The 21,292-nt window shown below is 41.3% G+C and overlaps 1 protein-coding gene across 2 annotated transcripts in view; it reads right to left on the reverse strand.

Annotated features, from left to right (window-relative positions):
- LOC124798168 (WD repeat-containing protein 89) overlaps positions 1 to 21,292 on the reverse strand; it is a 275,773-nt gene that overhangs the window by 107,142 nt on the left and 147,339 nt on the right. For both annotated transcript variants that reach the window (XM_047261450.1, XM_047261451.1), the window contains one exon: positions 14,085 to 14,176. In XM_047261450.1, the coding sequence (XP_047117406.1) occupies positions 14,085 to 14,176 (92 nt within the window). The remainder of the gene's footprint in view (positions 1 to 14,084; positions 14,177 to 21,292) is intronic.

Consider the following 21,292-nt stretch of genomic DNA (forward strand, 5'->3'; position numbering starts at 1 on the left):
AAGCACGACTCACGCCCGGTACTCACAGCTTTACTTCTGCCAGTATCTCGTCTCCTACCTTCCAAACTTCACAGAAGCTCTCCTGCGAACGCCATTCTAGACTCAACATTACCAAAAAGCAATTTCTTGGCACCCTGAGAAAAACAACTGTGTGAATTGAGTCTTAGTGTGATTGTAAATGGTTTGTCATTTGCAATAGAGACACCTCACAACATCACTAAACTGGCAGCAGTTTCATCTAATTGAAACATTTTCCCATCAAGCTCCACCATATGCTGCCAAATATCAGTTTTGGCCCAATGCAAATACACGAAACTGAATCCCAGAATTGTGATGCAGTCCTCACTCGCATGTGGCACAATCTCTGCACACTGTTAAAATTGAACTGTACTCGAGCAAAAATCTATATCCACTTATCCCAATGGCATGACATCTTTAGTCCCCATTCCACATAATCTATACCATAGTGGGTTCCATTGTTTATGTTCCACCAAATGCCAATTGGCACATGTGCTACTGTGTCCAGTAACATCTGACAATGCCTCTTTCCCACTATTCCTTGGCTACACTTTCCATCTCAACATACAACTTTCTGGCACCCAGTCATACTGAGAATGATTGCAGATGGACCTCCAGTTCCCTTTGGGATTTAATGTCTGGTTCTTTTCCAGTCCCCTACCTCTGAAACTGCTGGGACCTCTGCCTCTACCACCATTGCCCCCAGGCAGGTGGCACTGCCTCCTCACATCCTCGTTTCCTTGACATCTCTGAAGGTAATCCTCTTAAAAATGTGTCATGTGCCCCCTACTCAGCCTCTCGTAAAACCACCTTATTCACCATAGCATTCTGTCCCATCTCATATGTACTCCCATTGATCTTTCTTATTCAGTCTGAAAATTATTCCACTTTAACTCAGCACAGCCTAGTCATATGCCCAGAGTATTTATACAAGGGTTGGAACTTAAATAGTGGCAACTACTTATTCACAACATACAAAAGAGTTACATGTTTGCACTGTTACTGTCCTTCAAAGTAGTCACCAGTGTTGTGTAGAGCCTGTTGCCAGTGATGTGGAAGGCATAGTATACCGTTAGCAGTGCCTGTTCTGTTGAGGGTGCGAATGGAGCGGTCTACTGCCTGTCAAATCTCTGGAACAGTTCTGAAGCAAATGCCACAAAGTGGCTCCTTCATCTTCAGAATCAAATCAAAGTCACAAGGACTTAAGTCCAGGGAGTATGGTGGATGGTACAGTACTTCCCAGTCACATCGACCGAACAGAGCAGCCACAGCTTGCGCTGTATGCACCCACACATTGTCGTGCAAAATGATGGGTGGGTTGCGCAGAAAGTTCTGTACGGAAATGCCGATTCCCTGCATGCCTCTTGATGACCTTGATGACACTGTCGTGCTGTATGACCTCTGGCACATTCAATCTTGATCCAACTCCATTGTTTCTGTCTAGAAAACATAGTGACACTGTTACGTTAGACTGCTTGCTCACAAGCGACTGTGTTTCCCTCGATTGTGCACATCCCAGTGATTTGGGACGGGTGAGTCCATTTCCTTGGAGGTAAGGTAGATATGTCAACAACATTCGCTATCAGCAACAATAATAGATTCCATTGCATAGTGTCTCCACATCAGTGTTGCCACTATTTAAGTTTCAAACCTAGTATGTGAAACATACAACGGATCTTGATACTGTACACGGTGCTGAATGACCTTCAAAGTTATACTGTGTACATCTAACAGGTACTAGCCATTACCTCTGAAGTGCGACAAATCTACTGACTCATTACTTGTAACAAAATTCACCTTGCAAGAGGCACAGTATTCAAACTCTTTCCATGACTAAATCATGCAACAACAATTAAATTTCCTTTAACTCACCATACCATAGGCTGTAGGCTCAGGCATTGCTCTAAAAAGGAGATGTCAGTATTCTGATACTAGTGAAGAATGTGTCAGTGTCAGTCAGATCGCTTCGTGCTTTTCCTAATTTCTTCATTACAGCTCTCCACCATGATTCATAACAAGCAGTGGCAGTGTGGTTGAGGCAGCCAGTTGCCTGCCGCATGTTTACGCATGATGTTCAGCAATGCTGACAGACTGCAGTATGGCCAAGTAATGGTTTAACATCACTACTTCTGTCAGCGATGTCCCTGGACTCAGCAGCTAAGGTGATGATTATGGCTCTCCATCATGATTCATTATAAGCAGTGGCAGTGCAGTTGAGACAGCCAGTGGCCTCCCGTGTGTGTGCATGATGTACGTCAATGCTGATAGAGTGCAGCACGGCCGAGCAGTGGCATAATATCACTGCTTCTGTCAGCAATGTACCCAGACTTGACAGCTAAGGCATTGGCAGCCAAGGTGTGGCTGAAGTCTCCAGCACTATCCAGCTGGTCACAATGGGTGACCCACTGTAGTAGTTCTGTGGTCGGTGCAATGTTTCCCAGGGCTCAACTGACCCCATGCCAGCGACGGCACTGCACCTCATTGTCTCAGGCCAGGCCACTGTATGCAAAACACTTCTGTGGTCACTGGTGTGGAAAGGTTTCCGCTTTCATGGTGCTATGGCATCTACTTCCATATCTTGCCTGGATGGCTTGCCTCGCAATATAGCTTGTAAGGCAAAACATACGTGCCTGTGGTTGCCTCTCCCATAATTTACATCCTACTTTGGGTGTTTCTGACCAAATATGGCCAGTGTGCTACCGAAGGATTAATGCTATCATAAACAGCCTAATATCAACAAAACCACAAGGGAGTCCTGGTAAAATAATAGTAAACTATCTACAGATAGAAAAAATTGCTGATCAAACAGTTGGTTGCAGCTGTAAAGAACACCTTCCTACAGGAAAAAATATAGGACAGGATTGAAAAATTGTTACACAGTGTCATTAAGAATAGAATAATTCATTATTAATTTCTTCAATCAGGAGAGCTTGCTTATTGTGAGGTGACAAAGAGATAAGATGCCAACATACTATTGAACTGTGAAGAATACAGCACTCATTTGAATGAAAGGCTGCACAATCCTGGTAGTGTAAATGTGGATATTACAACCATGATGGAAGTGGAGACAGTAACATACAAACTGATACAACATGGTATGGAAAGTTTTGGAAGAATGTAAATAATTTAGGAGTAAAGATAACAACTCACTGAACACAGAGGTGTTACGTCTTGACATGGATGTAAATTGATTTTAAATTTAGACAGCTTTAGGACAAATCTCTTTCTCTCTCTCAAGTACACACACACACACACACACACACACACACACACACACACACACACACACGTGCACACATGCGCACGCACACGCACACACACACACACACACACACACACACACACACACACACACACACACGTGCACGTGAGAGTGAGGGGAAAAGGGTGGCAGAGAGTCAGAGGCAAGTAGGGAAAAGCAGCAAATGGCTGCCTCCTTCTGCCTTCCTCCTGCCTTTCTTCCCACTCCACTCAACAAATCCCTTCACCCCAGTCAACCCACAGAACAGCAGTCTCAGCATTGTGTATTCGGCCAGCACAATGTATACTACCTGATCAAAAGAAGGCGCAATTGACTGCTACATGGCACAAGGGGCAGATCCACCACTAAAAGATGATTCTGTGGAGATATTACAAACTTTCAGGGGGATTGATAAGGGTAAATGTATCAACTTGAGGTAAGGGACCCTGGTCTGGAAAAAACCATGTCTGAAATTATGACCAAAAATCATTCTGATAACTGTGACAATGGAATAATGTCCTGCACTGTTGTTGCTAAGATGCAGGGTAGGCAACTTTCAGAGGTGATAGTATTGACCAAACAAGAAAAAAATTATCAATAAATATGGGCTCTAAAGTGCATATCCTAAGAGCTAACAGCATTTGTGCATTCTGACTACTGTGAAACACATCGCTTCTACTAAAGAACTCCCTGTAGCTCTTAGATTTGCATGTTAGACCCCATATTTACTGGAAAGTTTTTCTTGTTTTGGACTATACCACCTCCTCCAGAAATATGGTAACTACTGAGCTTCCAGGAGAAGAGACGTTTTTTCACAGTATTGAAGATGAACAAGTGCTCATAGCTCTTAAGGTATGCATTTTAGAGCCCATGTTTATGAGACATATTTTCTTGTTTTGATCCATAACACCACCTCTGAAAGTTGTCTACCCTAAAATCTTACAAAAAACAGTACCGGTACATGTATGTCACTGTCAGAGATATCAGAATGATTTTCGCTTATAATTTTCAACTTGATTGTTCCTGGACCATGGTCCGTTAACTCAAATTGGTACATTTATCCTTCTTCAAACTTCACCATGGAATCACCCTGTTTAAAAAGAGGAGGGGAGTAATTTGTTGGCAGTAGAGAAGAGATAACAGCGGACCCCAAGTCGACTATTGGTGATGTGATGGTAAAAAGGAAATGCAACACAAAAAGCACAGCTAAACCATGACCAGGAAGACCTCATGTAGTGATCGGCAGGGACCACTGAGCACTGCGGAGGGTGACTGGAAAAAATTACATGAATCAGTGTAAGGAATCACTTATGAGTTTCAAAGTGCTACCAGCTGTCCAGCTAACATGAGATGTGTGCACAGAGAGTTACAAAGAATGAGGTACAATAGTCGAGCAGTCCTGCCACACATTTCTGTAGTTGATGCTAAACGACACCTGAGATGGTGTAAAGAGCAACACCACTGGACAATGGATGACCACAATGAGTATTTAGTGCCAACAGTGAAGTGCAGAGGAGGTGGTGTTACAGAATGGGGGTGTTTTTTGTGGTTATGGTGTGAGCCCCTTATTACACTCAAGAAGACACTAATGCAGAAGGATATGAACACATTTTGCAGCAGTGTGTGCTGCACACAGAAGAGAAATAGTTCAGAGATGACTGTATTAGCATGATAATGCACTCTGTAATAAAACAGAATCTGTGAGGCAATGGTTTATGGACAATAACGTTAGTGAAATGGACTGGCCTGCTGAAAGCCCCAACATGAACCCAATGGAACATCTTTGGGCCGAGTTAGAATGTCAGCTTTACTCCAGATCCCAGCATCCAGCTACTTTCTCTGCTTTTGGCTCTTAAGGAAGAATAAGCTGCCATTCCTGCACAAACATTCAGCCACCCCATCAAAAGCATCCCTAGACATCACAATGGTGAAGAGTGGGCACACCGTACTAAGGTCAACTGATAGGTGTTCAGATATACAGTAGTTTTAAAGTTACATCTATGAAAATTGGCATCTCCGTTATAAATGAAGTAAAAAAAACGTGTGTTTCAGTGTTTTTGGAAATTACGGGGGTGAAATAGGGGATGAGATTTTTATGAAATATTTCATTATGAAAAATCAACCAATGGAAACTCCAGGTTGGAATGTCAACATTATAACGGAAAGGATAGATTGCTATTCACAACAAAGATGACACATTGAGTTGCAGACAGGCACAAAGGAACGACTGTTCCATATTTATCTTTTGGCCAAAGCCTTCTTCAGAAACACACACACACACATTCATTCATTCACAAAAGCGAGCATATCTCATGCACATATGATGACCATCTCCGGTAACTCAGATCAGAATGCAACTGTCATGTGAACAAAAGCAGTAATCTGGAGGAAAACACTTAGAAGGTGAAACAAATCCACTAAAGTGAGTCCACGCTACTTTCTCTGTCCTCTTCTGGAGTATTGCTGTGCAGTGTGATGGACGCTGAAAAAGTCCAAAGAAGGGCAACTTGTTTTGTATTATCACAATATGGGAAATAGATACTTCATCTCCTACCTCCCAAACTCTGGCAATATCCTTTTTTCGAGGTGTGCTAGTCTTGCAAGTTTCGGAGGAGAACTTATGTGAAGTTTGGAGAATAGGAGATGAGATCATGGTGGAAGTAAAGCCATAGGAATGGGTCATGAGTAATGCTTGGGTAGCTCAGTTGGTAGAGCGCTTCCCTGTGAAAGGTAAAGGTCCTGAGTTTGAATCTCTGTCCAGACACAGTTTTAATCTGCCAGGGAGTTTCATATCAGCACACAAACCACTGCATAGTGAAAATTTCATTGTAGTTGAGAAACAGTCTGAAAGTGGTTCTATGAAACCTCTGGAGACACTTAAGTTCTTAAGCGGTTGTTCAGAAATTGCTATACACAATATTTAAAAGAGTGTGGAAATAAAATATGGCACCTTGGAATGGACACACAGTGCGATCACTTCACTTTTTAAAGAGGATGTTGGGAAGAAGTGTGTCAATTTCAGTGGACTAATTTTGCTTCCACAAGCCTTAATGTCAACAAGTCATTCCTTGAGAGCAGAATATTAAAATCTGTTGTATCTACATCCGAGGAAGAATTACGTGGCAGGAAGAACTACATGGCTTTGACCTCATTTTTACCATAACAATTCTATACAAAAAAATACCAGAAAAAATAAAATACTTATAATAGTACTTTTGGAGATCACCTATACTCACACAGAACATCAATGCAAGAGTACAACAGTTATATGATGATACAAACTGCTATTCAAAGGCCCTCAGTAGAAGATCATATTAATTCAAAATGAAGAGCTATGTCCCCTGCCATTCCTACTTATCACCATAATGGATGAAGCTTTAAAAGCAGTAAAAAAAAAGAATTCAATACCTAATTCTTTAGTCTCTGCTGAAAATGTAATGATTTGAGATTAGGCAATGCAAGTGGAAGTACAAGAAGTAAAGTAGAAATCTGGCATAAAGAAATTATAGCTATGGGTCTCAAAATCAGTAAAACCAAGACATAGGATTTAGTATTCAGCACAGATGCTCAAATAATCCATCTATAAATTGGAAACACACTGAAAAAAGACACAGTTGGTGGACCACTAACCAAATCACACTATTCATCTAGCATTGTCTCTTCAGATAGCACCATATACCAAGAGATAGCAACCACAATACAAAAATCCTCCAAAATCCTACCACAGAATGTGTCAGATACTTTAAGATGAAATATTTTAAAGGGTTCCAAGACTAGCCTTAGAAAACATACCTCTATTTATACTGGAATATGGCTTGGAGGTTGCAGATTCTACAGTACCAACAGTCATCTTCAGGCATCAGCAATGTGTTTCCCTTGTTCTTCCCAACAAAAGAGAAAAATAAGAGATACCTGACAATACTCAGGATTGTAAAAAAGCCTATTGGAGCTCCAAGAAGTAAAACAAATACAACAGTAGAATCATACGTAGAGAATGGCTTCATGCAGGACCACTGAAGTATATTTTGGTAAAAATGTTCCTGGGAAGACACCAAGAGGAAGCCTTCATGACAGCAGCAAGAAGCAGAGCTCCAAGGACTTCAAAACCAATGATACCGACTGATGTCAAATAAATGAACAAGAACTGTGGACAGACAAAACACTATGGAAAGGGCTAATGCAGAACTGCTCCTGTCTTGCAGGAGTGAGGGAACGGCTATGAGAAGAAGCCAATAACAAATAGCACTTTGTCATTTTCCCACTCTCAAAGGAAGTTAGTATGTGACTGTTAATCTTACGGCATGCTGTGTACTATATTGATGCTTACTGTGTATTTCCAAACCACTTTAGATATTAGCAATAAATTGTGTGTGTAGGTTATCAAACAGCCATATTCAACAATGGTAATCTGGGAGGGAAAATAACCAAGTGAATTACAAAATATTGCTGTTCACCAAATTGAGGAGGCATTGAGTGACATGCAGGCTCATTTAAAAGTAGACTAAGCCATTGGACCAAGTCCTCCTTCAGATTTAGAAAAACAGCCGTACATTCATAAGCACACAACTGACACATACATAAGCAGTATTGTCTCTGGACACTGTGGCCTTAATGCATTAACAATTTTGGCTAGGGTGAGTAGTGAGGAAACAAAAGAGGCATGGGGAGCAAGACGGATACAATGAGGGAGAGGGACATGGAGATGGAGGTGGAGTGGGAGGGGGAGACAAAGACAGAGGGAGAGAGAAAGAGAGAGAGAGATGGCAGTGTAGGGCTGGGAGGATGATACTGTAGTGCTGTCTAGGGGAGTGTGAAGGGATGTGGCAAGGTAAGATGGCGAGTTGCTAGGTGCAGCATCTGAAGTCTACAGGAAATGCTGTGTGGCTAGGGCCTCCCATCGGGTAGACCGTTCGCCTGGTGCAAGTCTTCCGAGTTGACGTCACTTCGGCAACTTGTGTGTCGATAGGGATGGAATGATGATGATGATGATGATGATGATGATGATAAGGACAACACAACATGCAGTCCCTGGGTGGAGAAAATATCTGACCCAGCTGGGAATTGAACCCGGACCGTTACGTATGACATTCCGTCGCGCTGACCACTCAGCTACCAGGGGTGGACATTCGAAGTCTATGATGGAAGGAAAGTGGGGAGGAGAGATGAAGAAAAGAGGAAGGACTAAGCAGATGCAGTGAGGGTATGTAAGGTATATGTGAGGTTGGAGTGAGAGCAGGGTAGGGGACAGAGCTAGACAGAGGACAGGGACCAAAGAAAGTTGAGGCCATGAGGATATGTTGCTGGGCCCAGAGACAATAGTAGCTATCTGTAAGTGAGTTGTGTGTGTGTGTGTGTGTGTGTGTGTGTGTGTGTGTGTGTGTGTGCGTGTGTGTGTGATGTCTTTCTAAATCTGGAGGAGGACTGTGTTTATTAACTTACTTTACTTTTAATTGTACCTGTAATGTGCAAGTTTGCAACTTGATGCCTCCTCTATGTGGTAGACAGACATTTCTTTTTATTTTCTTGAGGGAGACCAAGATGAATACATGTGTGAGAAAAATAATGCAAGAAAGATATTGTTATATACACTGAAAAACAACACAATTGAAACACAAAGTACAGAAGCAGATTCTTTTGATCAGCCTTCTGTAAAAAAAAAAGTGGGAACTGGGCTATAAAAATATACTGTTTTTCCACATGTTAATGTGCAACTCATGATACATGACCAGAAAAAACTTGAACACTGAATGGACAAATATCATCAGTTCAGAATTACTTTATGATTGACAACTAATGGAGGTAGTAGGGACCAACGTGGGAGGCATGGACCACCCTCCGCCAATCTCATGATACCTATAGCTGAAGCAACCACATGAAGTTGCCAAACCTTCACACCACCACTACAACACTTCCTGCTTACAATGTGAGTCTCAGGCAGCTTGCTGTACTGTGTGGTTGTTGCACCCTGTGATTTTTTTTATTGTCATTTTTACCATTGCAGGAGCTATTATTTGACTTGTTGCTACTGTTATTTGTTGTGTGGTACTAAACAATGTCGAAAGACGCTCAGCAGAAAAAGTTATAAGTGCAAAAGTTCTGCGTCCTTCTCTTGTCCAGAGGATTGCCATATGAGGTCAGTCAAGGTACACGTTTTGTGCATTATGTGCCTACTTTGACACTGAAAAACCATAATGTTGGCTCGCTGCTCTGTGTTCACAATGTAATCGATAGAACTGTTGCAACTCTGAACATAAACAAGAACACTATAGTGAAGACTGGCAAAGAAATGTTCGAGAAATAAAATTAATCTAGAATAACATTGAAGCTCAAAACTCTTGGGGAAGAAATATTATGTGGATAAGCAGAATATGAATATATATTTACTTGCTGTGGATGCAGTTTGTCATCAGGTTTACAGTTATTATTTCAGATAGGAAAATCCAACACTCGGTAAGTTATTGGACACCCTTAAAGAATCAGGTCTTTTTCAAGGCAATCGCACACTTTTTTCCATTAAATAATAAAAGTCACAGTTAAATACTTCACAGGTCTGTCATAGCGACGAGAATGATATCAGTGGAGGTTTTCCATTGTCACCATAAAAATGAAGTTGCACGTTTAAAGAGCACAGTTTACGTAACAGAATTATATTTTCATATGTTTTGACATTTTAATAAGAAGGCCTTATCAGCAACAAACCCCAACTGAAATTCATCTCCGGAATTCAGTCTATATTACATAAAATAAATATTACTGTTTACACTATTGCCAAAATACTGAAGTAATGATTTTTGTATCGCTCTTGTTCTTCCTCCCAATATTGGTTGGCCTACTTAATATAAGTTTTCTCACAACAATGAACATGCATAAAACTAATATTTTGTTACGTTGATCAAAAAAATTAACAACTGTTTAATTATAAACCTAGCAATCCATTTCTTGTAAAAAAAATGTTATGGTTGACCTTTTAGTACATGGCATGTGAGCGGACCATTGAGCATTTACATCTACCTCTACATCTACATACATACTCCACAATCCACCATACGGTGCGTGACGGAGGGTACCTCGTACCACAACTAGCATCTTCTCTCCCTGTTCCACTCCCAAACAGAACGAGGGAAAAATGACTGCCTATATGCCTCTGTACAAGCTCTAATCTCTCTTATCTTATCTTTGTGGTCTTTCCGCGAAATATAAGTTGGCGGCAGTAAAATTGTACTGCAGTCAGCCTCAAATGCTGGTACTCTTAAATTTCCTCAGTAGCGATTCACGAAAAGAATGCCTCCTTTCCTCCAGAGACTCCCACCCGAGTTCCTGAAGCATTTCTGTAACACTCGCGTGATGATCAAACCTACCAGTAACAACTCTAGCAGCCCGCCTCTGAATTGCTTCTATGTCGTCCCTCAATCTGACCAACGCTCGAGCAGTACTCAAGAATAGGTCGTATTAGTGTTTTATAAGCGGCCTCCTTTACAGATGAACCACATCTTCCCAAAATTCTACCAATGAACCAAAGATGACTATCCGCCTTCCCCACAACTGCCATTACATGCTTGTCCCACTTCATATCGCTCTGCAATGTTACACCCAAATATTTAACCGACACTACTAATGGAGTATTCAGACATTACGGGATTCTTTTTCCTATTCATCTACATTAATTTACATTTATCTATATTTAGAGTTAGCTGCCATTCTTTACACCAATCACAAATCCTGTCCAAGTCATCTTGTATCCTCCTACAGTCACTCAACGACGACACCTTCCCGTACACCACAGCATCATCAGCAAACAGCCGCACATTGCTATCCACCCTATCCAAAAGATCATTTATGTAGATAGAAAACAACAGCGGACCTACCACACTTCCCTGGGGCACTCCAGATGATAGCCTCACCTCCAATGAACACTCACCATCGAGGACTACATACTGGGTTCTATTACTTAAGAAGTCTTCGAGCCACTCACATATTTGGGAACCAATCCCATATGCTCGTACCTTAGTTAGGAGTCTGCAGTGGGGCACCAAGTCAAATGCTTCCCAGAAGTCAAGGAATATGGCATCCGTCTGATACCCTTCATCATATTTAACTGAAATTATCTCGTGTTAGAAAACTCTGCCAGAGTTCTAGTTTGGAGTAGATAAAATATGATGCATTCTTAACATTTCATGTGCTTAACGTTTTGATCTAACTTCAATAACAAAAAAGTTTCCCGCGCATTGAAAATTCGGTGATGTCATGGGAAAATGCATTTTTGTAAATTGTCGGTATATCAGCTTAATAATTTGTTGCCACCAATGAAACTAAAATGAGAGCACAGTGCAGCTCCTCCAGAACACATTGATGCAAGTTCCATAATTGTAAAGTGGATAGTTGGAAAACTCTGAATGACTTGAATGAAAAATAAGATTACGCGTGCATTCTGTGCAGGACGTAGCAACTCAGTTCTGCACCTCCACATGTTCCTCCTAAACTGTCAATCTTAAAATGATTCTGAATAGAGTATAGAACTCAATTTCTGTTTATAACAAGCAGTTGCCTTAACCACTAGGGTATCTGAGTATGTCTCCCAGCCTGACTCGAACTTGCATATTTCCTGTATGAATATTAAGAGCTTAGTAGCTATTACTATGAAAAGGGAAAATTAAAGGGAATTTTGGAGAAAAGGGAAGTACCTGTATGAATAATAATAGCTTGTACTGTAAGCCAGTAATAAAAAAAGAAAGGAAGCCTGAAAGGTGGCAGTGGTATTGGGAAATAGCTGAACCTTTAAAAGCTCTGGAGCCAGAAGGAATTCTTATCAGACCTCTACTCAAACTGGATATGAGTTAGCTCCCCTTTTAAACATAATATACCAAGGATCCCAGAAATAATGAAACATGTCTTGTGGTCAGAAGAAAGTACAAGTCACAACTGTCTACAAGAAGGATAGTGGAAGTGATCCACAGAACAATCACAACATTCTTGTCACCCTCTTGTTGTAAAACCTTAGTAGATAACTCTGAGCTCAAATTTAATGCAATAACTCGAACACAATGACCTCCTCCATGCTAATCATCACAGATTCTAGAAAGACTGATCATGTGAAACCCAACTTCCACTTTTCTCACATGACATCCTGGAAGTCACAGACCTAGACAGCCAGGTAATAGTAGTATTTCCCGACTTTCGAAAAGGAATAAACTCAATACCACACATACTTATTATCAAAAGTCAGACCATCTAGGGCAAGCAAAATTGCAGCTAACATGAGGATTTTTGGTAGTAATGATGCAGCATGTTATTTTGGACAGAGAGTCATTGACAGACGTAGAAGTAAATTCATGAGTAACACAGGCAAGTGTTGTTGAGACTCTTTCTGTTAATATTGTATCTTAATGACCTTGCAGACAATACTAAAAGTAACCAGAAACTTTTTGCAGATGATGTTATCCATAAAGAAGAACTGTCTGAAAGAAAAGTTGCACAAATATTCTCATAAGATGTCAAAGAGATGAAAATATTGATAAATTGTTTAGTATCCTATGATTCCAGTATCAATGCCTCACAATTGGAATTGGTGAATTCACACAAATACGTGGATGGAGCAATTTGTAGGAATATGAAATGAAAAGCTCACATAAACTCAGTCGTAGGTAAAGCAGGTGCCAGACTTTGATTCATATGTAGAATACTAGGGAAATGCCATCAATCTACACAGGAGATTGCTCACAAAGTACTCATGTGACCCGTCTTGGACTATGGCTCAGGTGTGTGGGCCCTGTACCAAACAGAGAGGCACGAATTGTCACTAGTGTGTTTTGCCCATGGGAGAGGGTCGTGGAGCTGCTGATGAAACTTAACTGACACAAATGAAACCATGAAAGCCTACTTGCAAAGTTTCAAGAACCAGCTTCAAGTGATGAATCTATGGATACAGTATCTCCCCCTTCCCCCCCCCCCCCCCCCCCCCCCCACAATATATGTCACTACCATAAGGATGACTTGTAACAGCAGATTCACTATGTGTGCCATTCGGATACTCCCTTCCAGCATAAATTTCTCTGAGCAAAGCAGTTGAGAATGTCTCTCCAGAATATCCTGCATTCTCACAATACCCCTGACCTAAGCCTCCACAAACCTGTTTCCCATTGCCTCACCTTACCTTTTCCCTTTCTTCTCTGTCATTTTCCACACCATTCTTCCACCACCCAGATTGCACTGTCCCCCCCCTCCCCCCCCCCCCCCCTGTCGCCATGCAGGAATTATCTCTCTCTTTTTGTCTTTCCTCCTTCTTTCCTTCAGTCCCTCTATCCTTCTCTCCCCCCTTCCAGTCCCCCACTCTCCACTCTATCTTCATTTCTTCACTCCAACCCTCCTTTCCCCCTCTTCTCTCTACATATTTTATAGGCTCTACCCTTTCAGAACACATTTCATCTTTTTGTGCAGCTGCTGAGACATACGTCTTCTTCACTCCTGCCTCATTGAATACCACTAACCTTCCTTGTCTTGTGTGTTCTTCCCTATCTTCTTGCTACATCCATAAGCCCAGGAGACTGCTCAATGGCTGTGGTAACGTGTGTGTGTGTGTGTGTGTGTGTGTGTGTGTGTGTGTGTGTGTGTGTGTGTGTGTGCGCGTGCGCGCGTGTCAATGTGTGTACTTTTTGCCAGTTGGAAAATTAGTTAGTATTCTATTCTGTTACGTGTGTCTATGAGCCACACATCAGTCTACTATGGGTGAGTGGTTGATTTTCCTTTATTTTTACATACTGTACCATTCATGAATCTCCTTATTGTAATGGGAATAAGTTATTTATCAAAGCATCATTATAGATCCTACCTTTTTAGTGAAGAGTATCCTGCAATTATTAAGAGACCACCATCTTCTTGGTTGTGTGAGTTGACCAAATATGTGTTGTCAACAGTGTCATCCTGCAACAAAACAGCTAAACTTTCAATGTGGAAAGAATGTAACACAAATAAGTTCTCCCTTCTGCATATGAAAAATTCCATCATCAAAGTGATTTAATGTCAGTGTGGGCAAGAATCAGCACTGTTAAATGTACAGATCTACAGAAAGAAGGAAGAGAATAAAATGCATCATAAAAGTTAATGTCATTACAATCAGAGCACTGGAAAGGTCATCACTCACATGCAGTACATAACAAATACTTCCACACACACACACACACACACACACACAAACACATTTGACAACAGCAAAATCTCAAAGGTAATAAGCTTTCAGAAAGAAATTTTCACTCCGCAGTGGAGTGTGTGCTGATCTGAAACTTCGTTGTAGATTAAAACAGTGTGCAGACCCAGACTCGAACTTAGGACCTTTGCCTTTCACAGGCAGGTTTGAGTCTCACTGTGGCACACGGTTTCAATCTGCCCGAAAGTTTGGTAATAAGTTGTATTTAATGCTCTGATGTGTTACTACCGACAAAATTTTAAAGTTTGCACAGCATTCAGTGTTCATTGAACAATAAGTATATGAGATACACCAAATCATATATACAGAAAAGAATTATTTTTTTTAATATAACAGCCCGGGAAGAAAGAAAACACAATGAAAGTCTTCTTATAAGGCAGCAGACAATTGACAAACATGGATAAAAGTTGTAAGATTCATTGACTTTCAGATGACTTTCCTTTAACTGTATAAATGAGAGTAAATGTGTCATGAAAACAGGCCTTCATAAGCATTTATCAGGAAAGCCTCTCTATATACAATGTCAATACAGACAAACTAGGGCTAGTACAGGACAGAAACTTACAACTGAATACTAGCAAACAATATACACTCCTGGAAATTGAAATAAGAACACCGTGAATTCATTGTCCCAGGAAGGGGAAACTTTATTGACACATTCCTGGGGTCAGATACATCACATGATCACACTGACAGAACCACAGGCATATAGACACAGGCAACAGAGCATGCACAATGTCGGCACTAGTACAGTGTATATCCACCTTTCGCAGCAATGCAGGCTGCTATTCTCCCATGGAGACGATCGTAGAGATGCTGGATGTAGTCCTGTGGAACGGCTTGCCATGCCATTTCCACCTGGCGCCTCAGTTGGACCAGCGTTCGTGCTGGACGTGCAGACCGCGTGAGACGACGCTTCATCCAGTCCCAAACATGCTCAATGGGGGACAGATCCGGAGATCTTGCTGGCCAGGGTAGTTGACTTACACCTTCTAGAGCACGTTGGGTGGCACGGGATACATGCGGACGTGCATTGTCCTGTTGGAACAGCAAGTTCCCTTGCCGGTCTAGGAATGGTAGAACGATGGGTTCGATGACGGTTTGGATGTACCGTGCACTATTCAGTGTCCCCTCGACGATCACCAGTGGTGTACGGCCAGTGTAGGAGATCGCTCCCCACACCATGATGCCGGGTGTTGGCCCTGTGTGCCTCGGTCGTATGCAGTCCTGATTGTGGCGCTCATCTGCACGGCGCCAAACACGCATACGACCATCATTGGCACCAAGGCAGATGCGACTCTCATCGCTGAAGACGACACGTCTCCATTCGTCCCTCCATTCACACCTGTCGCGACACCACTGGAGGCGGGCTGCACGATGTTGGGGCGTGAGCGGAAGACGGCCTAACGGTGTGCGGGACCGTAGCCCAGCTTCATGGAGACGGTTGCGAATGGTCCTCGCCGATACCCCAGGAGCAACAGTGTCCCTAATTTGCTGGGAAGTGGCGGTGCGGTCCCCTACGGCACTGCGTAGGATCCTACGGTCTTGGCGTGCATCCGTGCGTCGCTGCGGTCCGGTCCCAGGTCGACGGGCACGTGCACCTTCCGCCGACCACTGGCGACAACATCGATGTACTGTGGAGACCTCACGCCCCACGTGTTGAGCAATTCGGCGGTACGTCCACCCGGCCTCCCGCATGCCCACTATACGCCCTCGCTCAAAGTCCGTCAACTGCACATACGGTTCACGTCCACGCTGTCGCGGCATGCTACCAGTGTTAAAGACTGCGATGGAGCTCCGTATGCCACGGCAAACTGGCTGACACTGACGGCGGCGGTGCACAAATGCTGCGCAGCTAGCGCCATTCGACGGCCAACACCGTGGTTCCTGGTGTGTCCGCTGTGCCGTGCGTGTGATCATTGCTTGTACAGCCCTCTCGCAGTGTCCGGAGCAAGTATGGTGGGTCTGACACACCGGTGTCAATGTGTTCTTTTTTCCATTTCCAGGAGTGTATTTAGGTTAGTGTCAGGTATAACAGAATTTTGGTAAATGTTAACTGTTCATTTGGTTCTTAAATCTTCATTAATTGAAGGCAGTGTAGTGCCTCAAGAATTTCAGTGTAAATTCTAGAGACACTCGGCCTTCCATCATCTCGAACACCCGATATTTTAAGTATGAGTGTCGACGAGGGGAAGCGTATCTACTGCACCACCCCTCTCTATGTGCAGGTCAGAAGTTTGTTATGAAAAGACTGTAAGCGTGGCGGTTCAATGACACCGACAAGTGTTTGCCACCAACGTCATAGAAGCCGTGATGAAAAGCACAGAAATAATTATGTAGTATTCTTTGATGTGTTAGTGAAAGTGATTATGACTATAGACTTTTAACTTACTTCATGTTTTAGCTCTGAATGAGGCAAGATGCATGTGACGTCTATTAATTATTTGGTTGTTAAAACCATGCAATTGTGATTATATTTAATAGAATCTAATGGTTAATGACGCAATTGACTTGCAAGAGTTTGAATGTTTATGTGAAACTCGTGGAAATGAAAATATACCAGAACTGAACCCAAGTATTATGCTAATACCAAATTATTTCAAGAGAGAGAGTGTGTCTTTTTTAGTTCCTCTAACCAGCATTATTTCTTCGGAGAAGAAGTTGTGGCGATCGACGCAGCCACGTATCCACAGAAGAGGATCAGCTAAATGTTTCAAGTAAGTCAACTGTAGTAAGAGAAGTGTGAAGTTCGCAATCCAGTTTTGCACCGCTTCTCTTGTAGCCGAAACTGTTAAAGCAGGATGGTCTATAAAACACTTTTGAAATATAAAACTGCTGTTAAAGTCCATAATGATTCAGAACTTTAGAGCTGTCACAGTCTATAACTAGAATACTCTAACAAATCCTGATTCTGGCCTGAGACGCTGGAGTCGGCGCCCGTGTGTGAGTGAGATGTGCTTGCTTGTGTGTGTGTGTGTGTGTGTGTGTGTGTGTGTGTGTGTGTGTGTGTGTTTACTGATGAAGGCAGTGGCCGAAAGCTATATGTGAGTGTCTTTTAATTGTGTCTGTCTGCAACTTGATGTGTCTTCTTTATGGTAAATAGCAATCTATATTTTCCTGCATTATAGATATTCCTACCTGGAGTTTCCAGTGTTTGATTTAATAAATCTTCTGTTAGATGTGACACTGTTCATACTCTAATGACTGAAAATTAATACATAATATGTAAAGGGCCCTCTGACATTTGTGTATGTTTCTCACATCGTATATACTCTGCAAGGACAAAACAATTTTATAAATGAGATGAATTCTTAGTCTTGTAACTCTCTCAGGATTAAAAATTTGCAGTGTACTACTGGAATGAATCGCAAAAGGACTAAACCACACAGAAATGTGAGGACTTCTCTTTGTTGAGGACTGCTACCATTAGTACTAGAATTAATAATAATAATAATTATAATAACAATAGCTGGAGAAAATTTCGAGCTTTCACACAATACAATTCATTTACTTTATTTTACACATACATTCTGCACTCTATGTGACATCTTAATCATTATTATTATTTCTTTCCTTTCTCAGGCGTTATGTCTGGTTAAAAATGGAAAGTGACGCGGACCTTTATCAAGCGTGACTTCCTTTTAACTGTATGGTATATGTTACATTGCATTTAGGAACTTTCAGGGTAATTGAACATGTATCAATAATTACAGATTTCTGTAGTTGTATATATACGTTTGGATGTAGCTGTATTGCATTGATGTACTGGTGGATATTGTGTGGTGTGACTCCTGTAGTTGACAGTATAACTGGTATAATGTCAACTTTATCCTAATGCCACATGTCCTTGACTTCCTCAACCAGTTGGATGTATTTTCCAATTTTTTCTCCTGTTATCTTCTGTATATTTGTTGTATTGGGTATGGATATTTCGATTAGTTGTGTTAATTTCTTCTTTTTATTGGTGAGTATGATGTCAGGTTTGTTATGTGGTGTTGTTTTTATCTGTTATAATGGTTCTGTTCCAGTATAATTTGTATTCATCATTCTCCAGTACATTTTGTGGTGCATACTTGTATGTGGGAACGTGTTGTTGTATTAGTTTATGTTGTATGGTAAGTTGTTGATGTATTATTTTTGCTACATTGTCATGTCTTCTGGTGTATTCTGTATTTGCTAGTATTGTACATCCGCTTGTGATGTGATCTACTGTTTCTATTTGTTGTTTGCAAAGTCTGCATTTATCTGTTGTGGTATTGGGATCTTTAATAATATGCTTGCTGTAATATCTGGTGTTTATTGTTTGATCCTGTATTGCAATCATGAATCTTTCCGTCTCACTGTATATATTGCCTTTTCTTAGCCATGTGTTGGATGCGTCTTGATCGATGTGTGGCTGTGTTAGATGATACGGGTGCTTGTCATGTAGTGTTTTCTTTTTCCAATTTACTTTCTTCGTATCTGTTGATGTTATGTGAGCTAAAAGATTGTAGAAGTGGTCATGAAATTGCAATGGAGTAGCCGATGTATTTATATGAGTGATTGCTTTGTGTATTTTGCTTGTTTCTGCTCGTTGTATAAAGAATTTCTTAAATTGTCTACCTGTCCATAATGTAGGTTTTTTATGTCGATAAATCCCCTTCCTCCTTCCTTTCTGCTTAATGTGAATCTTTCTGTTGCTGAATGTATGTGATGTATTCTATATTTGTGGCATTGTGATCATGTAAGTGTATTGAGTGCTTCTAGGTCTTTGTTACTCCATTTCACTACTCCAAATGAGTAGGTCAATATTGGTATAGCATAAGTATTTATAGCTTGTGTCTTGTTTCTTGCTGTCAATTCTGTTTTCAGTATTTTTGTTAGTCTTTGACTATATTTTTCTTTTAGTTCTTCTTTAATATTTGTATTATCTATTCCTATTTTTTGTCTGTGTCCTAGATATTTATAGGCATCTGTTTTTTTCATTGCTTCTATGCAGTCGCTGTGGTTATCCAATATGTAATATTCTTGTTTAGTGTGTTTTCCCTTGACTATGCTATTTTTTCTTACATTTGTCTGTTCCAAAAGCCATATTTATATCATTGCTGAATACTTCTGTTATCTTTAGTAATTGGTTGAGTTGCTGATTTGTTGCTGCCAGTAGTTTTAGATCATCCATGTATAGAAAATGTATGATTTTGTGTTGGTATGTTCCAGTAATATTGTATCCATAATTTGTATTATTTACCATGTTGGATAGTGGGTTCAGAGCAAGGCAGAACCAGAAAGGACTTAATGAGTCTCCTTGGTATATTCCATGCTTAATATGTATTGGCTGTGATATGATATTATTTGAATTTGTTTGGATATTAAGTGTGGTTTTCCAATTTTTCATTACTATGTTTAGGAACTGTATCAATTTATGATCTACTTTGTATATTTCCAATATTTGTAGCAACCATGAGTGGGGTACACTACCAAAAGCTTTTTGGTAATCAATGTACGCGTAGAGTAGTGACCTTTGTTTAGTTTTAGCTTGATATGTCACCTCTGCATATATTATCAGTTGCTCTTTACATCCTCGTGCTCCTTTGCAGCAGCCTTTTTTTTTTTTCATTCGTAATTTTGTTCTGTGTTTTATGTGTCATTAATTTCTGTGTAATGACTGAACTTAATATTTTGTATATTGTTGGTAGGCATGTTATGGGGCGATATTTTGCTGGGTTTGCTGTCTGCTTGATCTTTAGGTTTCAGATAAGTTATTCCTTGTGTAAATGTATGAGGGACTGTGTATGGGTCTGCAATGTAACTGTTAAATAATTTTATGAATGTAATAGAAAGAAACATTCCCCATGGGGAAAATATATTAAAAAGCAAAGATGCTGTGGCTTACCAAACGAGAAAGCGCTGGTAGATAGACACAATAAAAAACACACAACATACACACAAATTTCAAGCTTTCGCAACCCACGGTTGCTTCATCAGGAAAGAGGGAAGGAGAGGGAAAGACGAAAGGATGTGGGTTTTAAGGGAGAGGGTGAGGAGTCATTCCAATCCCGGGAGCGGAAAGACTTACCTTAGGGGGAAAAAGGGACAGGTATACACACACACACACACACACACACACACACACACACGCACACACACACCATATCCATCCGCACATATACAAACACAGGCAGACATATGTAAAGGCAGAGAGTTTGGGCAGAGATGTCAGTCAAGTTGGAAGTACAGAGGCAAAGATGTTGTTGAGTGACAAGTGATGTACAAGGGACGGCAACTTGAAATTAGCGGAGGTTGAGGCCTGGTGGGTAACGGCAAGAGAGGATATATTGAAGGGCAAGTTCCCATCTCCAGAGTTCTGATAGGTTGGTGTCAGTGGGAAGTATCCAGATAACCCGGACGGTGTAACACTGTGCCAAGATGTGCTGGCCGTGCACCAAGGCATGTTTAGCCACAGGGTGATCCTCATTAGCAACAAACACTGTCTGCCTGTGTCTGTTAATGCGAATGGACAGTTTGTTGCTCATTGCACACAGACCCAGTCTCTCCCATCTACTCAATCTCCCACTTCCAGCTCCACTCTCCCCAAAACCTCAAAATTCTAGTCAACACAATCTGGAACCACAACACCCCAATTCAGTAGTTAATCCTGGTCCTACTCCAAATCCGATGCCACTTTCCTCAACGTTGACCTCCATCTGTCCAATGGCCAGCTTCACACATCTGTCCACATCAAACCCACCAACAAGCAACAGTACCTCCATTATGACAGGTGCCACCCATTCCATATCTAACGGTCCCTTCCCTACAGCTTAGGTCTTCGTGGCAAAGGAATCTGCTCCAGTCCT

This window comes from Schistocerca piceifrons, chromosome 5 (assembly GCF_021461385.2).
Source record: "Schistocerca piceifrons isolate TAMUIC-IGC-003096 chromosome 5, iqSchPice1.1, whole genome shotgun sequence".
Classification (NCBI taxonomy): Eukaryota; Metazoa; Arthropoda; class Insecta; order Orthoptera; family Acrididae; genus Schistocerca; species Schistocerca piceifrons.